The sequence below is a fragment of the Cyprinus carpio genome, chromosome B15 (genome assembly GCF_018340385.1).
Source record: "Cyprinus carpio isolate SPL01 chromosome B15, ASM1834038v1, whole genome shotgun sequence".
Taxonomy (NCBI): Eukaryota; Metazoa; Chordata; class Actinopteri; order Cypriniformes; family Cyprinidae; genus Cyprinus; species Cyprinus carpio.
The window spans coordinates 12,867,244-12,889,827 of record NC_056611.1 but is presented as its reverse complement, the minus strand read 5'-3'; the positions used below and the strand labels follow the sequence as shown (position 1 = coordinate 12,889,827).

At 37.9% G+C, this 22,584-nt stretch overlaps 2 protein-coding genes and 1 long non-coding RNA gene across 4 annotated transcripts in view; 2 read left to right on the top strand and 1 right to left on the bottom strand.

Moving 5' to 3' along the window:
* LOC109103133 (calcium-binding protein 8) overlaps positions 1–4,229 on the top strand; it is a 50,138-nt gene extending 45,909 nt beyond the window's left edge. For both annotated transcript variants that reach the window (XM_042739286.1, XM_042739285.1), the window contains exon 6: positions 443–4,229. In XM_042739286.1, the coding sequence (XP_042595220.1) occupies positions 443–570 (128 nt within the window). In that variant the 3' untranslated portion in view covers positions 571–4,229. The remainder of the gene's footprint in view (positions 1–442) is intronic.
* A 2,280-nt stretch (positions 4,230–6,509) lies between these two features.
* On the bottom strand, positions 6,510–21,961 carry LOC109103132 (polypeptide N-acetylgalactosaminyltransferase 17). The gene is made up of 12 exons (XM_042739284.1): positions 21,361–21,961; positions 19,704–19,986; positions 19,430–19,613; positions 18,794–18,960; positions 17,334–17,508; positions 11,742–11,939; positions 10,284–10,401; positions 9,941–10,126; positions 9,732–9,869; positions 8,654–8,749; positions 8,043–8,204; positions 6,510–7,949 (listed from the first exon to the last, which is right to left on the bottom strand). Exons 1-12 carry the CDS (start codon positions 21,361–21,363, stop codon positions 7,812–7,814), a joined length of 1,848 nt encoding a protein of 615 aa, XP_042595218.1. The 5' UTR covers positions 21,364–21,961; the 3' UTR covers positions 6,510–7,811.
* LOC122139796 lies at positions 15,027–16,861 on the top strand. The gene is made up of 3 exons (XR_006156549.1): positions 15,027–15,114; positions 15,655–15,688; positions 15,782–16,861. It is a non-coding gene; the product is annotated as an uncharacterized LOC122139796 (long non-coding RNA).
* Positions 21,962–22,584: the final 623 nt, after the last annotated feature.

Below are 22,584 nucleotides of genomic sequence, written 5' to 3'. Positions count from 1 at the left end.
GTCGCTACGTTCGCTCATTATCACGCTTCCTCTCTGCCGTAACCAGGCCAGGGATTGGCTGCAGGGGGCAGGACTTGCTGACTAGCGCTCTGTGCCAGAAGAAAGACTGGAGCGGAAAATGATATCACGGGGTGAGGCTGGCACACAATCTGTCTCGCTGTGTGTTCCCAGAAGCTCCTAATAACTGGCTCTATTCTCGTCACCCCAGACGCTCGTGAGCCGAGCCGCCACATGTGCTCAGGTGAACCTCGAGCCCTGGTCAAAACACCTCCACCTCGCAGCTGTGTGAGAACACTGCTTTATTTAGACGGGTCAGATTGGCAGATGAAAGGCGGTCGGCTAGAATGCAAATCGACACCTACGCATTCAGACACTAATGCGATATATGCTAATCGCTGGCTTGTTTTCCTCAGACTAAATTGCTGTTTTTGTGTCATTGCAGTTCATCCCAAAAAGAAGAATCGGCAGACGTGTGTGCGCAAGAGCCTGATATGTGCGTTTGCCATGGCCTTCATCATCAGCGTCATGCTCATCGCGGCCAATCAGATGCTACGCAACGGCATGGAGTAGCGACACCACTGTGAGCGGGGCGGAGCCTGCATGTGCATGTCTGTGGATGAAGTTGTCGAAACTCAAGAAACAAAACCAAACACCTCACTACTGAAAAGAGGAGCTTTTTATTCTTTTTTTTATTTGTATTATTTGTATTACTTTTCCACGCGGACCAAGCGACAAAGGAAGTGTAGAGGCGAGCCAAGCCAGCATGTTACACGGGGCCTCATCTCTCAGGCAGGGACTTTAAAGGGCTGACTTTCTGCTTTTCGTGCCACCTCTGTTCCCTAATGCAATAACACGCAGGAGTTCATAAACCGTCGCCGTCTCCTCCGTGGCTTCAGATATTTCAGCAGGGATTCGCTGATGAGCTTCTGCTGGGTTCGGGCCTCCTGTCGATGTAGGAAGGCAAAAGTAATTGGAGAGTTACAGCATCTACTCCGGAGACTATTTATGTCTGCTCTTGCCAGAGTGCTTTTCTGGCTCGGGGGATGGTGGGAGGCCGGGGAAGGAGCGCTCGTTTTAGTCCATAATTAAATCCATAGTCGTCAGCTCCAAAAATCCATGAGCCTGACTCATAGTTTTCATCATTTCAAATGTGTTCTGCTATTCGATTGTGCGATCTTCCTGTGTCTAATGCTTTTCCTGAAGTGGTTTGTAATGAGCACGCCCACGTAAAATGTTGAAACACAACGGAAAGTTGTGCAGATTTCCACGAAATTAGAACTGCGTCATTCATGAGTTCTAGTTCCATGTTTGTTCCAACAGTTGTTTTGTTCAAACTTGCATAGCATGGCGAAACAGTTTCATTCCCAGGAAATTAATCTATCTTGAATGCATTTTCGGTTGCTTTGGGTAAAATTATCTACAATATAGAGTCCAGCAGTCGTGACATCAAAACCCAGAAGACTAATTCGCCATGGATTCCCCTCAAAATTTTTCTATGGGTTTTATAATGTTTTTTTTTTTTCAATTTATGAGTAATACAAGATCTGTGGTTAATTTAAATTGATGATACTTGGACATTTTGATCTACAACATAAATTATACACATCCATAATGAAAACATGATTTTGAGGCAGTTACTTTTAAAAAAAAAAAAAGTTTGTAATAAGTAACTACATTGTAACTACAAAGAAACTACATAGTAATTACATACAAAGAATGTTTGCAGTGTGTGCAGTTCATGTTGTACAACAAAACACCAAGTTTCATCAATTATCAGTTACCACAGACCTTATTTTACTCATTAATTGAAAAACCCCATAAAAACAACAACAACAACAACAACAACAAAACAGTGAAACCTGTGGCGAATTAGTCGTAATTTTTCTTATGCAATATTGTTGTTAATTTTCTAATGAAATATCAAAACATTCTCCAAACAAGCAAAATTACATAAAATGTTAGGAATTAAAGAATTCAGTAATTATATATTTAATTAAATATTATAAACTTAATTCTTACACAATTATATGACCTTTTAAAATGACAAATTGCAGTTTTGCTTCTGAATTATTTTAAGTTTTAGATAACGGAAAATGACAAAAATACAGATAAAATGATTAAAAGAAGATCTATCTACTTGAGATTTATCTTGTTTTTCATCAGAAATATCTAAACACTCTTAAAACAAGACAATATACTGCTAAGATTTTAGATTATTTGATTATGATTTCAGCCACCATTAAGACTGTAATAGTCTCAGGTCAGTTTAACACTTTTGACCATATTTAAAATCTTTTCTGACAAAATTAGATCTGAAAATGTCTACAGGTTCCATCTGGGCCCAGTGAGTGAAGAACAAGATGTTTTTACTTGGGTTTTGCAGTACTTCAAAGCGCTTAATGTGTCTTAATGGTACTTAATGGCCAGTTATCAGTGTTTTTAAGGGTTATACCTGTTGAGACCTGTTCAATTTCAGCATTTCTGAAAGGTTTATGATGGCTCTCAGATTCATGTTAGTGGATGAGCTTGGGTTATTTTGCACTGCTCTACTCCCATCAACCTGCAAGAAAAATCTTTGTTACTTTGTTACCTCCCTTTTTGAGCTGCATTGAAGATGTCCTTCACTTTATCATGAGCCACAGTCATCTTTATGGTTATGTGTACGGTGCATGTTCATATTGCATTTCATTCTCTGTCTGTATTAAAGCCACCGTAGCACTGCATTGTTGATGTTTCAGCAGATGTATGCTTCCATTCTTCAATATTGGGATTGTAAAACAGAAAAGAATGATACTGGAAGATGATTGTATCTTTCACATAGGGGCAATGGCTGAAACTGTGCCTGATGCATTTCTTCTTTGTGTTTCATGAATGTCTCCTCTGGACACCTGTAGAAAACGCACTGGTAGGCTATATGTCCTCCACCATGTTTCCTGAGGTCTGCTTCTACTTTATAATGCATGTGAATGAGCAGAACTTTGTAAATAGAGCTTTACATGTGTGTTTTCTGTTCGTGCATGATAGTTTAAAACAGTACATTCTGCACAGATCGTGTCAGGGCTACTGAGGGGGCAGCTGAAATCAATACGCGTCTGCCAGCTCTCCGTTCTCCCCCAAGACCCCTCACTAAAGCCATATTTGTCTGCACAGGTGTACTTTAGAAAATAAAGGTGCATACACTGAAATTATAAAGGTAGAATGTTAGTCCAACCCCTTTTTCTCACTCAAATGTTGATCCATGTGTGGTTGGAGCGAGTGGATAGTTCATTCTGGTATAATAGCGACACCTGGTGGTGCACGTGATTACTTCATTCAATGTGTTTGTCCTCATACTGTCCTTGTCTGATCTAGAATGTAACATTAGCTTGTAGCATTCAACTAAAGATCTGGATGGGTTGATAAAATGATATATACTATGTGTGTAGATGATTTTGACCTCCACAATTGTGTGGTGAATGAGAAAAATTAGACATTAAGGTTGGGTGTGATTTTAGGAATGAAGGAATGTTATACCAATATACACAGTCAGTTATTTCAGTTTATGCCGTTACTTAAAGACAATATTGTAAAATTGCTTTGACATGAACAAAATATCCCAGATTAAATTGGTTCTGTAGGCCATTTAAAGGGTTAGTTGATCCAAAAATGAAAATTAGCCCATGTTTTACTCGCCCTCGAAGCATCCTGGGTGTATTTGTCTTTCTTCTGGACGAACTGGATGAATCCAGTCTGATTTTTATGATGGATGCGCGCACTTTATTTGACTACTTTTTGGACTGTTGAACAAAAACACTCCCCTACTCCCATTCTAACACTTGGAAGTGCAAGGAAAAATTTTTATATAATCCCGACAGGATTCGTCTGAAAGAAGAAATTCATATGCATATAGGATGCTTTGAGGGTGAATAAAACAAGGGCTAATTTACATTTTTGGGTGAACTAACCCTTTAAAGTGGGTTGTATTTCAAAAGAAGAGTTTAGGGTTTGGCAAACACGGGTGTTGTGGTGGCACAGTTGGCTACATTAAATTGTAAAAAAAAAAAAAATGTAAATAGACATATTTACAGTTATTCACTTAATGATATATCTGTACACTTCGCATGCATAATATTTAGCTATGTAGTTGACACTAGCTTCTTGGAAGCTGCCCATAGATGATTTTAATAAACATATTCAAATATGTACAGGACAAATGCATAGAGTTTATGCAATAAAGAATTTTTGTAATATTTGTGGCATCATTTCTGTTTCCTGAAAAAAAAAAAATAGGCCTACCTCAAGACACATCACACTGCCCATTATTGATTAATATCGTATTTGTTGCTCTTGTTTATCATTCTTTAAAAACTGTTCTCTGTTGTGGGTGCGTGAACTGAACAGACAGCCTTGAAGCAACTGTATGTAGTTTGTGTATATTTTTGCTACTTTGTAGCCCTCTACAGTTAAGTGAGTGGGATTCACTGTCATAATTACAGCGGATCTCTGTACATGTGCATTTGTTGCTGCCTTAAAGCAATCCGCCCAGTTCGCGGATTTCGTACTCGCTCATTATTACTCCCAGAACAGACGTTTGGAAGGAAATGTGGGAAAGAAAAACAAAATGTTTGACTTAGAAGTCAGAATGATTTTTAAACTGATATTTTAAGGTAAAAAGCATACAATTGCTTTAGTATTTTCCCAGTAGCAAAATCACAAGCAAAATCGACATTGTTCCACTGTCACAAGGATGCAGGTAAGTTCATTCTGAGTCTTTTAGACACTATCAATGCCAGTTACTTTACAGTTGTCTATTCTGTACTTCCAAATAGTTCCAAACAAGACTACAGCAGAATCAACCCCATCAACACAGAGCAGCGGCGTTTTGGTCCTAAATGAGTAGTGTTTTGTAACAACTTGAAAGGGTGAGGGAATAATTCAGTGACTCATTTTTAAAAAAAATTGAATAACAACATTTTTTCATACAGTTCTAAGTTTATATACAGTTTTTGAGAGAAAAAAGGGGATTGTTAGAAATAACTCGCTATTGCATAAAAAGGTTGGAATTGTTAGATTTCTATTTAGTTTTTTGGTGGAAAACTGCCAAAATTGCAAGATGTAAACTCAGAATGTGGAGGAATAAAGTCAGAATTGTGCAATGTAGACTCAAAATTGCAAGTCAGAATTCTAAGTTTATACCTGACTATTCTGACTTTTCTCAAAAATTATGAGACAAAGTCATAAATACCTCATAATTTCCCATGCCAGAAAATGGCTATATATACGGAATAACTGGATTTGCACAAGTAAATATAAACAAGTACAACAGTAAATGTGGCACTGTAACAGACGAGCGTCACAGACAGGGATCATGACAGACATTGCTTGGTATTAACGTATTCGGGAGTTTTGCATGAGGGCAAAAAGTCCCCCTAGCAGATTTTGTTTTGTGTTGGTCACCCAAATTGTGGTGTTGACCAACAGAAATCTGCTTTATTTGAAAGTGACTCCATGTGACAAATTTTTTTTGCCTGTGCCTATGAAATGTCACCAATGTGCCTTCCTTAATACAAAGTCCCAGTGCAGTTAGACTGAACCAGCACTTTTGGAACTGAGATGCAGAGCACAAAGACAAATGGTAGCTAAGTAATGGGTTTTAGTCAAAATATGAAGCCATACAACACTTATTCACAGTCACACATCAGCCATGCCTCTAAGCTCTGAGGGTGAATCACTAAGTTAATGAGCCAGTAATGAATCATGATGATCAATATCAACGGTGATGAACTATGGGGGCGTATCATCTATTTAAATTATTTACTCTTGTACTATGAACTACAAAGTCATTATGTGTATTCGAGAGCTATGAACTGCTACAATTACTCACTGCTTCACAGCTTACCATAAAAATGAAACAAGCCTCCTATAAAATGAGAAAGCCTCTGCAACAAAGAAAATCCATAAGCCGATAGGCCTATACAGCAGACCTGCCGATACAGCTGCCAGAGTTGTTTAATATGGAAAGATGAAAAAGAATACTTGCCCTAATTCGAGTTGTAAATGCATAATAAACAGCGGTTGAATATTTAACAGCCCTCAAACATGTGGCGTGGCTTACATGACTGGGAGATGTCAGTCACACAGAGCCTGAAGCATCACAGCATGAGGTTTGGCTCAGTGGTAGGAGGCGCTCAGAGGGTCGATTAGTATGCACAGTTGATGTCCTTTTAAGTTAGAACAGCCTTACCATTGCTGAAGGAAGGATTGTTGTGTGAGAAAGCTCAGCTGGTGCTTTTTGACACGTCAGATCATCCTCTTGGTAGCCCATCATCCTCCTGTCACAGGAACATTGTAGTGTTTGCCGCTAATCTCCAAATGACAACCATAAATTTTTTTGGAGCGTTACTTGCTTTGATCTTTAGATACGCTGCTTTGTTGCTGCCAACAGTTCCTCAGGTAAAATAACAAGTGAGGTTCTTATATAGGGCGTTTAAATTCTTTTTCAGATTTAGGACACCGAGCACTGCAACGCAGCAGTTCACCATTTTATTCAAATCAGTCCTAGTCAAAATGGAAGACGGTATGGGTGCAACAACATCTGAGGAAACTGTAGTTACATGTACAGTTTATGACTCATGTAACGTGTACTTATGTAACTCGGTCGACAATCCCTGACGATAATTTTTCCCATATTCCTATCGCCTACATACTGGCCTTGTTGCTATAGTGTGGTTCAAAGTAACATTATGACTAGGCTACTACAGGATCCATTCAACAGCAGATAGAGCTCAGTTACCATAGTTACTGTTAAACTGCGCACGTATCATAATGTCATTCTCGTGAGGGGCTACTGTAGAAAAAAAAAATGCAATAAATAACATATTTCCAGAGCAGACTGCTTATTTAAACAGAAGACATGGGACCCATAGCCGCTGACAGTGAAAACCTAACACAAGAGAATGTAAGAAGAAATACAGATAGCACAACTCAACATTACTACAAATTAAGTCTAAATAAAGCTGTTATGAACACATAAACACGTTCTCCTAGATGTGAAGTAAATCTGCAGGTGTATAATTTAAGATTAGACTTCCAGTTCACTTCAAGAATAAAAATTTCCTGATAATTTACTCACCCACTGTGATTAAGGTTTTTTTTAGGAAAACATTCCAGGATTTCCTCCATATAGTGGACTTCGATGGTGGCCAATGGAATCCACTATATGGAGAATTTTTTTTACTCAAAAACATTAATTTTTTCCAAAAGACATGAACATCTTGGATCATAAAGTGGGTGAGTAAATTATCAGGAATCTTTTATTCTGGAAGTGAAGTAATCCTTTAAATTATGCATACAGTGATGTACAGAGTATTTGCAATGCAGCAGTTGATCATCTACAACATTTAATTGTCATTTTGGTTTCTGCACTCAAGACTTGGTTGCTCTCACTGTTGAAATTATGGTTTGAAAATGCTGCACACCTAAGGAACTTCAACAGTTTATGTGCTTCAAAATCTTACATTGCAGCAAAGTTACTGGAGGAACGATTGATTTTCTTTAGTTCTTGCAAGAACTTCTGAAATCCAATGTTTCTCAGAGAACTGTTCTCAGGATGTCTAGTGGTTTTCCAGAAGGTGGAAATCTGAGGAACCTACTGTATGCAGTGGTGCTTCGAGTGTCTTATTTTTTGTAATGTGGAATGTAGTAAGACCAAAAACCCAAAACACGCAAACATGATCAGCACCCCTTGAGTTCCTAAAAACTGGATCCAATTTCTAAAGTTCCATGAAGGCCATAGAGATTCCCAACTTTCTAAGGTTGCTGACTCACTGCCCTCAGTCCTGTTTCATCAAATTCTTGATGCTCCACTTCTGACCAGTGCAGGAACGCAGGATCAGAGCGTAGCCGAAGTAGACATTAGCCTGCACTATCTCAAGACAGCGTCCTGTAGCTCGGTTGATGATTGCTTCATTTTCAGGGAACAAAAATAAAAAGACTCCTTTTAGTGATCAAAGGCAAAAGGACAATTTTTACAAAGTGCTCTATATAAAACATGACCCATTCACCTGTGCAAAGTGCCACGTTTTCTGGCTTACGCTAGAGACTTTCTCACAATTCAGGAGCTGTGGGTAGCTGCTGATTTTATCGTCCACCACACACCGCGTATCTTCGCCAGTGCTTCCCAGAGGACCCAGAAAAAGATAACCCTCCTTAGTGTAGCGACCCAACTACAAAATAGACCACAGAGGGGATAATATGAATTTATTTCATTCAGTGATTTGGTAATTGGGTCACTGAGTCATTTAGAGGCATTTTGGCACCCTATGCTGATGATGTTTGCCAGATAGTTTTTGGCAGTTCCATAATGACTATTAATTTATTATAATTATTAGGTGGGTCAAGCTCCACTGCAGATATGCAAACTTGTCGAGACTAGATCTAGAAGTTACAGTCTCCAGATTGACTTTATAACTATAAAATAGAATTTCTGTCTTGTTTCGCGCCATCTTTTCATTTCATTGCTTAGTTGCCACTGATAAACAGAATGCGGAGAACTACAGTATGTCATGAAGAGACTCTCTCTAGATGTAACCTATTTCCTGTGTGCAGAGTGAGTAGAGGTTTAGTGGAGGTCAGGTCTGTGGAGATGTATAGCTGTGAGGAGTTGGGGCTCTACCTGAGGGCCCCAGCCATGGCAGGGGTGCAGAGTTGCTGTGTGGTTTTCCTTTATGCCCTGGTCCACACACAGATGGGTCACATTGGTATTGCGTATCTAGAACACATTAAAAAGATGCAAGCAGCTGATAGTTTGGCCTGCTTTTTGTTGATTATTCTCTTAATATGAGATCTGTTTTGGTAAAACTAAGACATAATTAACGATGCAGTGCCTTCTTAAAGTAATGGTTCGCGCAAAAGTGAAAATTCTGTCACCGTTTTTATTCACCCTCATTACATCACTTTCTTCGTATATTACGAATATTGTTGGCTCCTTGACAGATTGATTTTGTTCCTCTATTGTTTTTGCTTTGGATAAAAGTGGATAAAAGTGACTGCTTATTGCATAAATGTAGATGTTTCTTCTGTGAATTACAAAATAAGTCATTGTGAAGAATGCCACAATGGTAACTAATATGAAATCATTGCATGACTCGTCAATACTTTTGAATAAACGCCTACAAAACTTGAATGCTGCAGTAAGATGATTGGTATGATTTTAGCCAAATCATAATTTTAAACTTGGTTGACTCCTCACACTATTATATTATTGGTTTCAGAAGACATAGAATATTACACGAGTCATACTGACCACTTGCGTGACACTTTTATGGTTATTTTTGTCATTTTTGGGGGCTTGACACCCCTAGTCCCTATTCACTTTCATTATATGGAAAAGTGCGCAGAGGACCTTCTTCAAAATTAGTTTTTTGTTTCATGGAAAAAAGTCAGACAGGTTTGAAAGGACATGAGGGTAAATAAATAATTTTGGGTGTGTTAATCAGAGACCAAGTGTTAAGGTGCGGTCACATTAGAAAAATTTTGTAGGCAAAAAAGGTCCATTATCTTGTCAGTTTGTAGTGATGTATAAAGCACAGCTTACACAGGAGTCCCTTTCTAACCAAGCAGCTTTCTGTTGGTCAACATGGCAAACCCATGTAACAAAATGTAACCCATTGTGAACTCTTTGTAGGGAAATCTTTCGTCCAATTTTCCAAACAAAGATAACCGCACCTTTATTCATCTAATGTGGTACTCACCTCTCCATAAAAGAGAGTGTTGTTGTATCTCCTCATCTCTGGATAGATATTGTCGAGGTACCACTCAAAGTTTTTGCACTGGAGTCTTTTCCTGAGCGCTAATCTCTGGGATATGTCTCCATAGTCAATGCCATGGTTCTGTATGGACAAAGAAAGTGAAGTATTACACTTTTTCTTATTATAAACCTGCAAATATGTCAGGAGCTTACCTTCATTGGGAGGTTCCATGCCAAATAGACATTTGATTTGTATTGGTCCATCCATACTTCTGCCACCCTCAGTGCATTGCGCCTAGTGTGAAAGGCGATGTTACTGTGGTAGGGCTTTTTTGTTCTTGCAATATGGGCCACTCTAGAACAAGGCAGAACTTCCATGCTTCCCCCACACAGCCAAACCTGGGATTGAAAAATACACATACACCTATCAAACTTCAGTTCTGGCATAATTTTAGAAGAAAAAAAACTAAAATTCTTTTCAAATGAAGGCTCTGTGCACTGAGCGTAGGGAGGCTAATGCTCTACTTTAGCAGAGGGATGTGGGTGGCATACTAACCCTGATTCCCAGCTCTATATTTTCGCCTCCATACACGTCCATCCCTGCGTCCAGTAGGCCCAACTCCCCAAAGTATTCCCGGTTTACCACAAAAGAGCAGCCTATCATTGCAGGCGTCCTAAAAATACAGATTTTACACTTATTTTCAATGCTGTTTCTTCTCTAATATAATGAATAATTAATGAAGAAATAATGAATGTCAATATTGAAAAAATAAGTATAAATAATTGAAAATTATTTAATATATATAGAATAGTGGCAGTGTAAAATGCATCTTAACTAATAAAATATATTATATTTTATAAGCCCTGTTTACACCATATTAAGACCACTTTGCATTCCGCTACTTTCATACTTTTTCCATAACGATGTGTTATGAAATAGTGCAGTGCTTAACGGCAGTGCACAATGCTGTGCTAGAATATCATGGTGAGTTGTTTAGCAACAGAAAACCAATCACAAACCAAACAAGCCAACATCATTAAATATTCATGTACTTTGTACAGTCACATAACCTTTCAATGCACTCTGTTTAGTTTCTGTTTAGTTAGTGAAACACTTAAAAATACTCCTGTGAATTTTCCTTCTGTACCTTTTTGTATGTTTCAGAGGATTTAAGACAACCAGAGCAGATATATAAAGTGACATTTCCACAGCTGGACAAGCAAGTCCTGCTATAAAGAGGTTGCACCCTCTTTGTGTGCTGTACTTGTCTAATCGTTTTTTATATGTGACCCTGGACCACAAAACCAGTCTTAATTGGCAATTTTTCAAAATTGAGATTTATACATCATCTGAAAGCTGAATAAATAAGCTTTCCATTGATGTATGATTGGTTAGGATAGGGCATATTTGGTCGAGATACAACTATTTGCAAATCTGGAATCTGAGGGTGCAAAAAAATCTAAATATTGAGAAAATAAAGTTCTTAACAATGCATATTACTTATCAAAAGTTACGTTTTGATATATTTACTGTAGGAAATTTACAAAATATCTTCATGGAACACTACTTAATTACTTAATATCCTAATATCCTTAATTACTTAATATCCTAATGATTTTTGGCATAAAAGAAAAATCTATAATTTTGACCCATACAATGTTTTTTTTGGCTATTGCTAAAAATATATCCCAGCGACTTAAGACTGGTTTTGTGGTCCAGGGTCACATATTTCTTATAATAATTTCTTCATAATCTATTTTAACAATGTCCTTACTACCTTTCTGGGCCTTAAACATGTCAGTTGCGTTGCAGGGTCAGAAAGCTCTTGGATTTCATCAAAAATATGTTCATTTGTGTTCCGAAAGATGAACAAAGGTCTTACGGGTTTGGAACGACATGAAGGTTAGTAATTAATGACAATTTTAATTTTTGGGTGAACTATTCCAAAAGTAAATGAAAAATATGAAACACAGGACTGTGTTCAGAATGGATGAAAGTCCAGTAGGTTCCTACCTGATAGGTGCAGAAGTGTCTCCTTCATCCCACCACTGTTTCGGAGGGCTGATATACATACACCAGAGCTCCCAGTTATAACCATGGCCTGAGTTCTCATAGCGTTCCAGCTCAAACGACTCGTCTTTAATGTTATCTATGGAGGGCAGTATGATCCTCTTGTGGTCTTCCTTGATTCTAGACAGAACTGGTTCAGCCCTGACAAGGGGATGTAGAGGTTAGATCATTATGAACAAAGCTGTATTGCACAGTGCTAATAACAATTCTTCAACTCTGCTGTGGAGCTAAATCTAATCCTGGCTTGGGAATGTGTTGGCTGGTTTCTCACCTCACATCAGCCAATTAGATGAACCTACAGAGGAAACATGAACTGAAACTCTGTTTACAAATGGTATTCATATCTGATTGGTTTGCTCATGAGAACACAACACTAAATACATCTGTGAACAAGGTCCACTATGAAAGGGTTGCTTTCGTAGTGTAGACATTCATGTGGACAAATGCATTTGAAGACTTGCCTTGGGATTCTTTTTAGAAAGCACACCAAAAAAAATTATTCCACATTCGCTATGCTGTGCCAAAACACATTGATCACAATTGCATTACCATTTGTACCCTTTCCATTCCCTTGGTTTCCTACTCACTCGTAAGCAGCATAATGGCTCCATTTAATTCAATTGTAATTGTGTATCGCATTTGGTGCATCCATGAAAATGATGTAGAGCAGAGGTGCCCAATCCTGTTCCTGAAGATCTTCCATCCTTCAAAGTTCAGCTCCAAACCTGATCAAACACAACACAACTGAACCAGCCAGTTAAGATCTTCAGGAGCACTTGATAAATACAGGCAGGTGTGTCGGAGCAAAGCTGGAACTGAAGTCTGCAGTTAGGCAGATCTCCAGGAACACCACGATGTAGTCTTCAAGTAGTCACAGAAGACACATTTAAAGCACATGTTAAGATCAGGGCTGTGTCTAAAATTGCCCTCATACCCTTAAATAGGCACTATTTAAGGGGGCAGGCATTTGTAGTGGTGTCTGAAACCATAGTGGATGTTATCGAGTTCACACATTCAATCCCACAATGCACCGCAATAATAACCAATGTACACTCAACAGCTACAGAATACTCATAATGCAATGTTAGGGTTGTGCCGAATGAATCATCCATTCATCCATTTTCCAAACTGCTTGTCCAATGTGGTTTATACATGCTAGTTTCCATGAAAGAGTTCAAGATAAATATTTTCATTACTACTGGAGCTGCCAGTTTGCTTAGGTCCAAATGTTTATTAAGCAGCAAGCACACTATGCAAAAGTGGCAGCCCTTCCAGTGCACTTAGCGCACGAATTTGCTCATTTGTTTTCATTTACTCCTTCAACTGGTCTATATTAGAGGACTAATGTAGGGAATAGTGAATGAGGGTATAAGGAACAATTACAAACAACACAGGTGTAAACAGTAATGCACCTTGGCTAACCACTTGTGACCAGATCACTGAAAATGTATCTTAATATACCAGGTGTCAACAGGGCCAAAACCGCATGTGACAGCATTCCTTGCAATGCTAGTCTTAGGTGTTCTCAAAACTCTTTTAGAGGGGTTTGAATCACTTTCAGATGGTCACCAGTTTTTCTAGGCAGGAAATTCAGCTAAACCATCCTGGTAGGATGTGAGACCAGCTTTAACCAGCTAAAACCAGTTTAATCCAGTTGAGACAAGTAAACCATATTAGGCTGGTTACACTGCAAAAAGAGATGTGTCAAAAAACAACACACATGGTTGTGTTGACAGCATTCTGACATATGTTGTGTAGGATTTTAACACAATGTGTAATTTAAAAAAAAATCCTTTGGACAGATCGGCACAATAAATGTCTCCTGGGCGGGCTGTTTGTGTTTATGGAAATAAAAACAATACATATATTTCATATGGTAGCACACAAAAAGCTCTAAAATGAATAAAAATCTTTCATAAAATAAATATAGAATATATACATCTCAATTTATTAAAATGACAATATTAATGGCTATTTTTTGTCGGCCATTCACGTCGTGCCTCTTGTGTTTTTAAGCTGCGGCGGATCGCGCTCTTTTCACTCTGGCTGGCCTGGTTTGAGGGGAATCACAATGCTGTCGGACTCAGTTCTATATGTAAGTTACAGAAGATACTCTTAAAAATGCGTAGTGCTGCAAAAATCAGTCATGGAAATAGTTAACTACCAAATACATTGTTAATTAGTTGGAAAGTGGTGACATGCACTGAGCAGTATGACGTTAGTGGAAAGTGTTAGCGAGGCAGAGCGCATAAAACAGAGAGACGATGAAACAGGAAAAAATGACAAAAGTTGTCCACCAGATCATTTTATAAACACCTAAAAGAGGATTATAAGTGAACAATTTAACGTGGAGCCTTTGCCTAACTGCAACAGGTGCGTTCACACACAGAGCTTGTGTATGCGGGTGACACGCCGTGAATGTTGTTTCTTCTCCTCAATAGTAACGCTAACACTGAAACTTATTTTCAAGAATTTGCTGATGTTGACAGAAATGCTGGAGAGGCCCCATCCACTTTTTTTTGTTTTGTCTTTATGTGATTGTTATGTGCATAATAGCGTTTAAAAGGTCAAATTCACGGCCATCATGTCATGTATGTAGCATGTTCCAGTGCCAAATGAACAGGGAGGCCATGCACTCTACTTCAAAGCAAAGCAGCAGTGCTACCTGAGGAACACAGGAAAACAGGATCATTTATGTTTAAGTCCAGTAGACTGCTTGTCAAAGTTTGTGTCAGTCACTTGGTGGAGAAGGCTGAATTGTAAGTATATAAATAAAAAAAAAATATATGAAAATTCTGTTATCATTTACTCCACTTCATGTTGTTCCAAACCTGTATGAGTTTTTCTTCTGTTGAACACAAAAGAAGATATTCTAAAGAATGTTGCTAATCAGACAGTAGCCACTGACTTCCATAGTATTTTTTTTCTTTGCAACTATGGAAGTCAAAGGCTACCGTCAACTGTCTGATTAGCAACATTCTTTAAAAATATATTTTATGCTTAGCAGAATAAAGAAACTCATACAGGTTTGGACAGTGACAAAATCATCATTTTCATTTTTGGGTGAAATGTAACTTTAAAATATTTTAAGAGACAATGAAAAATATATAAAAATATAAATAAAAAGATTGTTTTTTTTTTTTTTGGTTGTTGTTTTTTTATATATATATATATATATATATATATATATATATATATATATATATATATATATATATATATATATAAAGATTGAGAAATTGAAAGCTGAAGCTACCATGGAAAGGAATGATTTTGCATCTCTTATAGAGGGGATGGAAAACCAAGCAGATGCTGTGTATGTGTCAACTCTTTACTTACATCTCTTGTGTATAATTTATTATAACAAATATTCATTAATATATGACTTAACCTGACTTAACCTGTGCACTCACAACTCTCTCTATGCTCATGTGCTAGATATTAATTATTTTCGCACCTTTCTACTTCTAATCTTTTCTTTTCACATCTTTCGCATCTTTTTCCGCGTGCAGTGTGAATGCTCTGATCCGTTAACATGGGCTTGAAAAAAATATGCATCACAGACAGAGCTTGTGAACCTGGAGTTACGTAGACATATGCCCAGTCTGTTCTGTTCAAAGTCTTAAAGAAAAAAAACACTCTCTTCACTCTTATTAACTAACATTTAAAACACATGCATTTAGTATAAAATGCGAAGGGCTTAGCCTTAAAAAAATTATTTGCCATCCTGTGCAGCTGGCTTGTCAGTATTGTGGTATTGCAATATTGTGGTTATCACAACAACCCTACTTAGGCTGCTCTTAATCCTTCACTTAAATATTTATTGTATCTCTAATCTGTTTTCACTAATTTTCAGATGAAAAGTGCTACCCAATGCTCCCTTTGTACCGGTATGTTGTACATTGACAGTTATTCTTTTAAATGATGTCTTGATGCTTTCTAAACTCCTGAAATGTGTTTGTTTTTTTTCCCTTAAATCTAAGCCTGGAGCCATATTGCATCCCTCTGCAGCAGTTCTGAGACCGCATCAAAGACCAGACCACAGCCAATCTACATTGAGAGTTTGAAGAGTGCAACATGACAGTACATCATTGCAACGATTGACAGTGGATGAGGGCCTGACGTGTTGTGGACAACATATTCTAGGTGTGAAACTTCTGTCCACCACAGATTAGTTCTGTCTTCACTTTCTAAGACTGGGATATTGAAACACCACATTCTCTTCCTTTTAAAACTTGACGTGCCTACTTACTGTGTTGCCTCTTTTGTGGCCCAAATGTATTCTTCATCAAATACAAATGGTGGATGTAACAAGAAGTATTACTTCACAATTAGTACACACTTAAAATGTTATAATTATAAGAGTGATTGTCATTGAGAACAATTTAAAAATATGTGCCTGAATGTTTGTCTGAACTAAAATGTTTATATTTATATGTATCAAAGTATCTGACTTTCTTATCAGATTAAGTTGATCTTATTTTTGAGAAATGTTATCCTCTGGTCTTGTTTAGTGTAATTGATGTTGGCAACACTTTTCAATGAATACTGTGGTTAATAGCTAGTGCATTACAAACATACTATACATTTGTAAAATTAACTGTCACTGACTAACTTAAAATGTTTATTTGTTGTCTGATTTGGAAAGTTTTATCTTGTATCTGACATTTCTGCTAGTCTTGACCGTATGATTTTCAATCATCCCAGGTGTAGTTGATGTTGGTAACACTTTGTAATGTATACTGTATTGTATCTTATAGTTGTAGTGCATTACAAGGCATCTGTGTCATTTAATCCTCTAAATTTAGTTTATGAACATTTTGAGAACATTTTGTTGTGCCTCTGTGCATGTTCTCTACCCTGACAACATTTGACAAATTAAATTGCTAAAATTTTTTACATCTGTCTGTTTTATTTCAGTTTCAGTATTATTTTTGTCATATTAACACATTAATTAGCAGTTTCTGATCATTTTGAGTTATACACATAATGTGTTTAAATGACACATTGTGTGTTAAATTACATTACACAGTAGATGTGTGATCCATCTTAACACACAAACTGAGCACGCTCACCACGTGTCAAAATTCTGCACAATATGTGTAATTTTTAATTTTAATCTCTTTTTGCAGTGTAGGTTTTTTTTAAGTTTTTAAGTTTTATACTTTTCCAATATGTATTGTATAAAATTAATTAGTATATTTGAGAGAAACACTGATTTTCTATGCTTTCTCTTTCTTATTTTGCCTTTGTAAACACACGTTACCACTGGTATAGACATTAATCATGCATGAAATCTGAAAATTTAGAGACCCTCCACTTGAAATCCAATCAAAAGTGTCACAAGAGACATATTTTAGACATATGTTACTACTGGTTGTAAACAGATGTCTGTCTTGGCTGAGCAGCTCAGTTTAGAATAGATCACACAAGACGGATGTTAACACCAGGTGTGAACAAGGCCTGAGAAGTCTAGGTTTGAGTGAGACCATCTAAAAAAACAGCAGCATATTGTAGGAAGTGCTAGATTCTCACCATGCAGGCGTGAACTCAACATGGGCATCAAAGAAGCCAGTCACCTCCCCAGTGGCCACTTTCCAACCCTCGATGCGAGCACGGATGAGGCCCTCTCTCTTCTGATTGCGCACTATTTTGATAAGACCCGGGTAGCGCTTGTTGACATACTCCTCCAGTGGCCCTTTCAGTTGTACTGTCATGCATAAACACACACACACACACACACACATAAAAGGTAAAGAGGGAGAAATCTTGTTTCATGGTGCATGAGTGCTCGTCGCTGTGTTTAAACCAGACCAGAGGGAACGTGTCTCCTATGCCAAAACTCTTCCGTGCCTTTGATCTGTGCTACGGGGATCCACACCATCCCCCTGGAAAACACGTTCTTGGAAAGTGTTCCCGATCCCCATGTTAAACACTGTCATCTGCATTCCGAGTGACGAACCGTGAATCACTGACATTATGAGGACAGAGATGGGTGTGCTGCTCGCCTGCCCCCTCATTTCAGCAAATGCAGGCTTTTCCCCCTGCGCTGATGGACGGTTGGCCCTCCGCCACCGGCTCATGCCAACAATGTGATTAAAATTGAACTGTCTCTCTGGGAAGGCCTGAGCACACACTTTGATACAATAGACAGGCATGGCCATGCGCAACGTGAGCAAAGAGTGCTTGGCAAACTACTTCAGGTTATCAGTGTTGACACTCACGCTCAAATGCATCACAATGGATTAAACCCTGTCAGAATGGTTTATGAAACTAGATTTTTGCACTTTCTATTTGCTCTGTGGTTTCTGAGGTGTTCTGAGTGGTTTTGGTATGTGGTTATTTGGGGTTTTGGGTGAGTATTTAGAGGTTTCTTATTGGTACAAGGGAAAAGAAGGTACATTCGAGTTCTCTAAGAAAGATCTTACTTATGAGTGTAATGCATATGAGCCAAGTCATAATTACGAGTGGGAAACTCAGGATTTTCTTGGAGTTGGGGACATTTCAGTGAGAAAACATGACGGATGCAATTGATGCAACATCTGTAGGTGACAGGAAATTTGTTGAAATGCATGAAATTACTATTTTTCACTTACAATTTAACTAGCTAAGCTGAATGTACAAAACACAATAGTATTGTACAGTTATAATAGAATTTATAACTATTTGCTTCACCTTTAGAAGATAACATAAAAACACGCCTGATGCACATTCATTATTCATCGTTGTAGAAAGAGTAAAAAAAAAAGAATAATAATAATTTTTTGCTAAATTTTGTGCATCAACATCTTGCTCCAACCAAAGTGATTTGAACACACCTGACAGACATTTATGTTTTGAACACACATTTATGAATTCCCAACTGGTAAATACAAACTTTCCAGGAGGACTTCTTTTTTTCATATCATTTTATCGTTCGCCTGAGAAAACCATTAGAATAACCAATAATATGACAGTACCATGTAATTTAGAGCCAGAATTGTCTTGTTTCTCACCGTCATCACTGTTGTCATCCACCAAGATGATTTCCTTTAGGAGATGAGCTGGTGTGTGGTTGACAGCTGAATGGACTGAACGCAGGATGACAGACAACGCCTCATTTACAAAGATGAAAATGATGGAGATCTGTGGCAGGTCACGGGAATAAAAGGCCTTTTTGCATCTATAAAAACACATACATGGATACAGAAGATCTTGTTGTCTTTGAAACAAACCACACTTTGAATCTTTGGTACACAAGGCTGTGAAACCTTTCACTTCCTAACAAAAGGAAAGCCACTTTTTGCTTTGCTTATTTGCACAATTTCACTGTAACAATTACAGAGCCTTGTGGGTCTCAAAAATGAAGCTTATACAGAACCTCACTTAATTGAACTTAGAAACAGTAAATGTCACTTCCCTGTCCTATTTAATCTTGGTAAAAGTAAAAACTCTTAAGCAAATGGTTCTAGGCATTAATAAAATTAATCAATTATTGCAGTGGGTTTTTGTGATTAAATAACAAAGTATACAAAACTATGCCATAACTTTGCTAATCAGTTAACTCATTCCATATTACACAAAGAGCAAAAACTGTATGTTTTTGTATAGTTATTTTTCAAAGTAAAAATAAAAAAGCCAGTGACACTCACTTGCTGGGTCGATAATCTGGAATAGATCTATCCAGAGAGATTTTGTCACTCAGAAATGCATTGTAGCCATATTTCTCCCTCAGGTATTTGGCCTCCTTTTCTTCCTCTGGCGTAAGTGTTGCTGGTAGACCTCCTCTACCCCGGCCACCAAAACCTTCAATGAGTCCAAGAGACTTGGACAAACCTATTCGACACAAATGACACATTGCTACATGTTCTGTAAAAGGGCATTTTTGTGAATAATGCAGTATTTTTATGATAACAAAGAAGTTACCATTGAGTTGTCTGTACACCACATCTTCCAGTGATCCCAGTCTCTTTAAGAGCACATCATGAGTGATGCTGGTCTCCTGAGCAGATCCATTCAGATGCGTCTGTCCTCTCACATCAGCAGCCACCGCCTGTTGACCAACAGCTTTGGTTGTGCGTAAATTGCACTTGCCCCAAAAAGTGATGAAGCCGGCCATCGTAAACACATTCAGCACCAGTAAGATTTTCCATCTTCTCATCACAAAGGCCATGAAAGATTTTGGTGTTCGGAATCCAGCGAATCGCATCTTAAAAACATAAAGCAAATGTAATGTGTGATGTGCACTGAACAGATGGAAACCATAAACTGTCTATTTTATCGATAGACACAGTAATAAAGACAGTGTGTCAGCAGGGGAGGGGACTAGGAAGAGAACATGACCTGGGCTGGACTTAAACCCAGGTCTACCATGAGGTATGACAGCTTTATATGTCAAAACACTCACACTGCAAACATCTGGATACCATTTTTATTACCAGTTTAAAAGGTCAACTTTAACAAAAATGCTTTCTAAGATGTTAAAAGATTTGCTTTTATGTGTAAATGAAACGCAAAATAATATAATTTGCTATTATCCCGACAGGGTATTTAATTATTTTCATTCTGATTGGTCAATCGCACCATTCAGCGACGAAATAAATATAAATTAACGCTGTAAGACAGACCACAAAATATCATATCATATATGCCGGGACTACTTTCGAGTGTCTTGTAACACTCCGCCGTCTCGCTCTCTCTCTGGTCATACAAGTACAAAATAAAATAATTAACAAGGCTTTATCTTTCGACTTGTAAGGGTTAATAACTATGTTACATTGGCTTCGGAGTACTCGAGTATTACTTTTACAGTGAACAAAACTTTTGATAAAGATGCTCAGGGGTTCACACAGAATCACGAACCGGTAAGACACAAGAAGATCGATGAGAGAGACTTTAAGATAAAGAATTTTCGGAATGACTACTCTTTATAGGCTTTATTCATAATAATGATATATAAATTCGTATTTTAATAGCCTTTTTATTAGCATATAATAGCCTTAATATTCTTACTAAATTACTCGTTTTCTACATATTTGGGCTAATTTTCTTTGCGGATCTTAATCTAGGCTACAAGTAACAAAATAACTGAGCTAAAGTCTTTTCCATTGCCCGTGTATTTATTTACTAAGTAGCACCTAATAAGCTTTTTACATTGTCTCAAAATAAACCATTTCAGGATGACAATGACCGACTGACCGTAGCCTACATTAAAATAACGGGTTTTTTTTTATTTATAATTCTCTACTTAACTTTTTGTTCCTGTAGCTATTCATAATTTCACATTTAATTAACATCAGGCCTATTTCTGCTATATTTATCTGGCAAAATCCATTTATGTGTTTGTAAGGCACCCTTTCGTATCACCCAGAAATATCTTCAAGGTAGGCAGCTCAGTATAGGTTTTGAAACACAACAGGCTTCTGAAAATCAGACATATATTGTATTCATCTTAACCAATTAATCTTAACATAACCAACTGACCAACAGCAAATGTAACTGACAACTTGAACCAGACTGCGTTTTATGATGCTTGTCATTTGGCTGATATAACCTAGTTTATTAAAAAAAAATGACCACTTACCATTTTGGATTGGTAAAATGCATCCTGCTCTTGAACATAGAGTCCTCCTGTGCGCTTTCATCCGTATTCACATGTTCTTATAAATAAAATCCTCATGGGAAATGTATTTACATACTACTTCAAAGAGTCACAGCAAAGGGTCCTAAACTGCAGTCATTCATCATAAGACATCTGTCAGTCAAATCCGAGAGGTCTTCACTAACAAACACAGCTGTCCTTTGCTAGAAATAATGTCAGAAGATGTTTAGTGAAGTCAGACTTAACGTGTGTGTTTGCCCTGGATGAGCAGAAGTATGCGAGATCCCTCGACTTCAGCTACGAGACTCCGCAGACGCAGCATCATCTCCAGCCGGATTCATCCTCAGCAAGCGCAGTGCTCGTTATAAACGCTATTTCACGTCCTGCTGCTATGTGACGCTCATCGTTGATCCACGCTGATCCACGAGCATCCCGCATCTCGAGCCATCCACACTGTTTTCTGCAGTTAATGTGCCCTGATAAATCGTTTTGTCCACATACTGCTGGATAGCGCCTCGGCTGAGACTGATGGAAAACACGGAGTGGATGAAGCATGTGGAGCAGGTGCGTGGGATTAAAGAGCTGCTCACGCGCGCGCCACTTAACTCTGTTCACCTACATGGACGATACCAGAACACCATACTCATTTGCATGCAAAGTAGACAGCATTGCTTATAGACTTAATATTGGCAGCGGCTATTTGCACTAAATGTACTGTTACTTTAACTAAGTGTAAATAGAATCCATTGCACTGTAAGTGCAAACAGTAATGGATTCTATTTACACGAAATAAACAGTATTTTCTTAGCCATATGCTATTTACACTAAGTGCAAATAGTGATAGATTCTATTTTCACTATGGAAAAACAGTAGTATTTTCTTTGCAATAGGCCTAATATTAGTTAGATATTAACCCAGACAGCAAGCAGTTTCGGCCCAGATCCGGCCCACATCTGGCCTGCATGGATTTCACGAGGGCCAGATGTGGGCCTGATCTGGGCCAACACTATGTTGCTGTCTGGGAAGTAACCTATTAAGTAGCCTATTAAGACACTCTGCTTAAAGGGGTCATGTCATGAGAAACATAATTTGCCTTAATCTTTTCGCATATAAGAGATCTTTATATCATTAAAACATCTTGCAAGTTTCATAGCTTAAAACGTCCTCCTCGCTATGAACTAAGCATTTGTTTAATCAAGCTTTAAA

Coding starts and splice junctions, on each gene's coding strand:
- LOC109103132 (XM_042739284.1), bottom strand. Junction 18,961..19,429: donor CCAGATTATCGACCCAGCAA/GTGAGTGTCACT, acceptor GTGTTTTTATAG/ATGCAAAAAGGCCTTTTATT. Junction 11,940..17,333: donor GTTGAGTTCACGCCTGCATG/GTGAGAATCTAG, acceptor TCCCCTTGTCAG/GGCTGAACCAGTTCTGTCTA.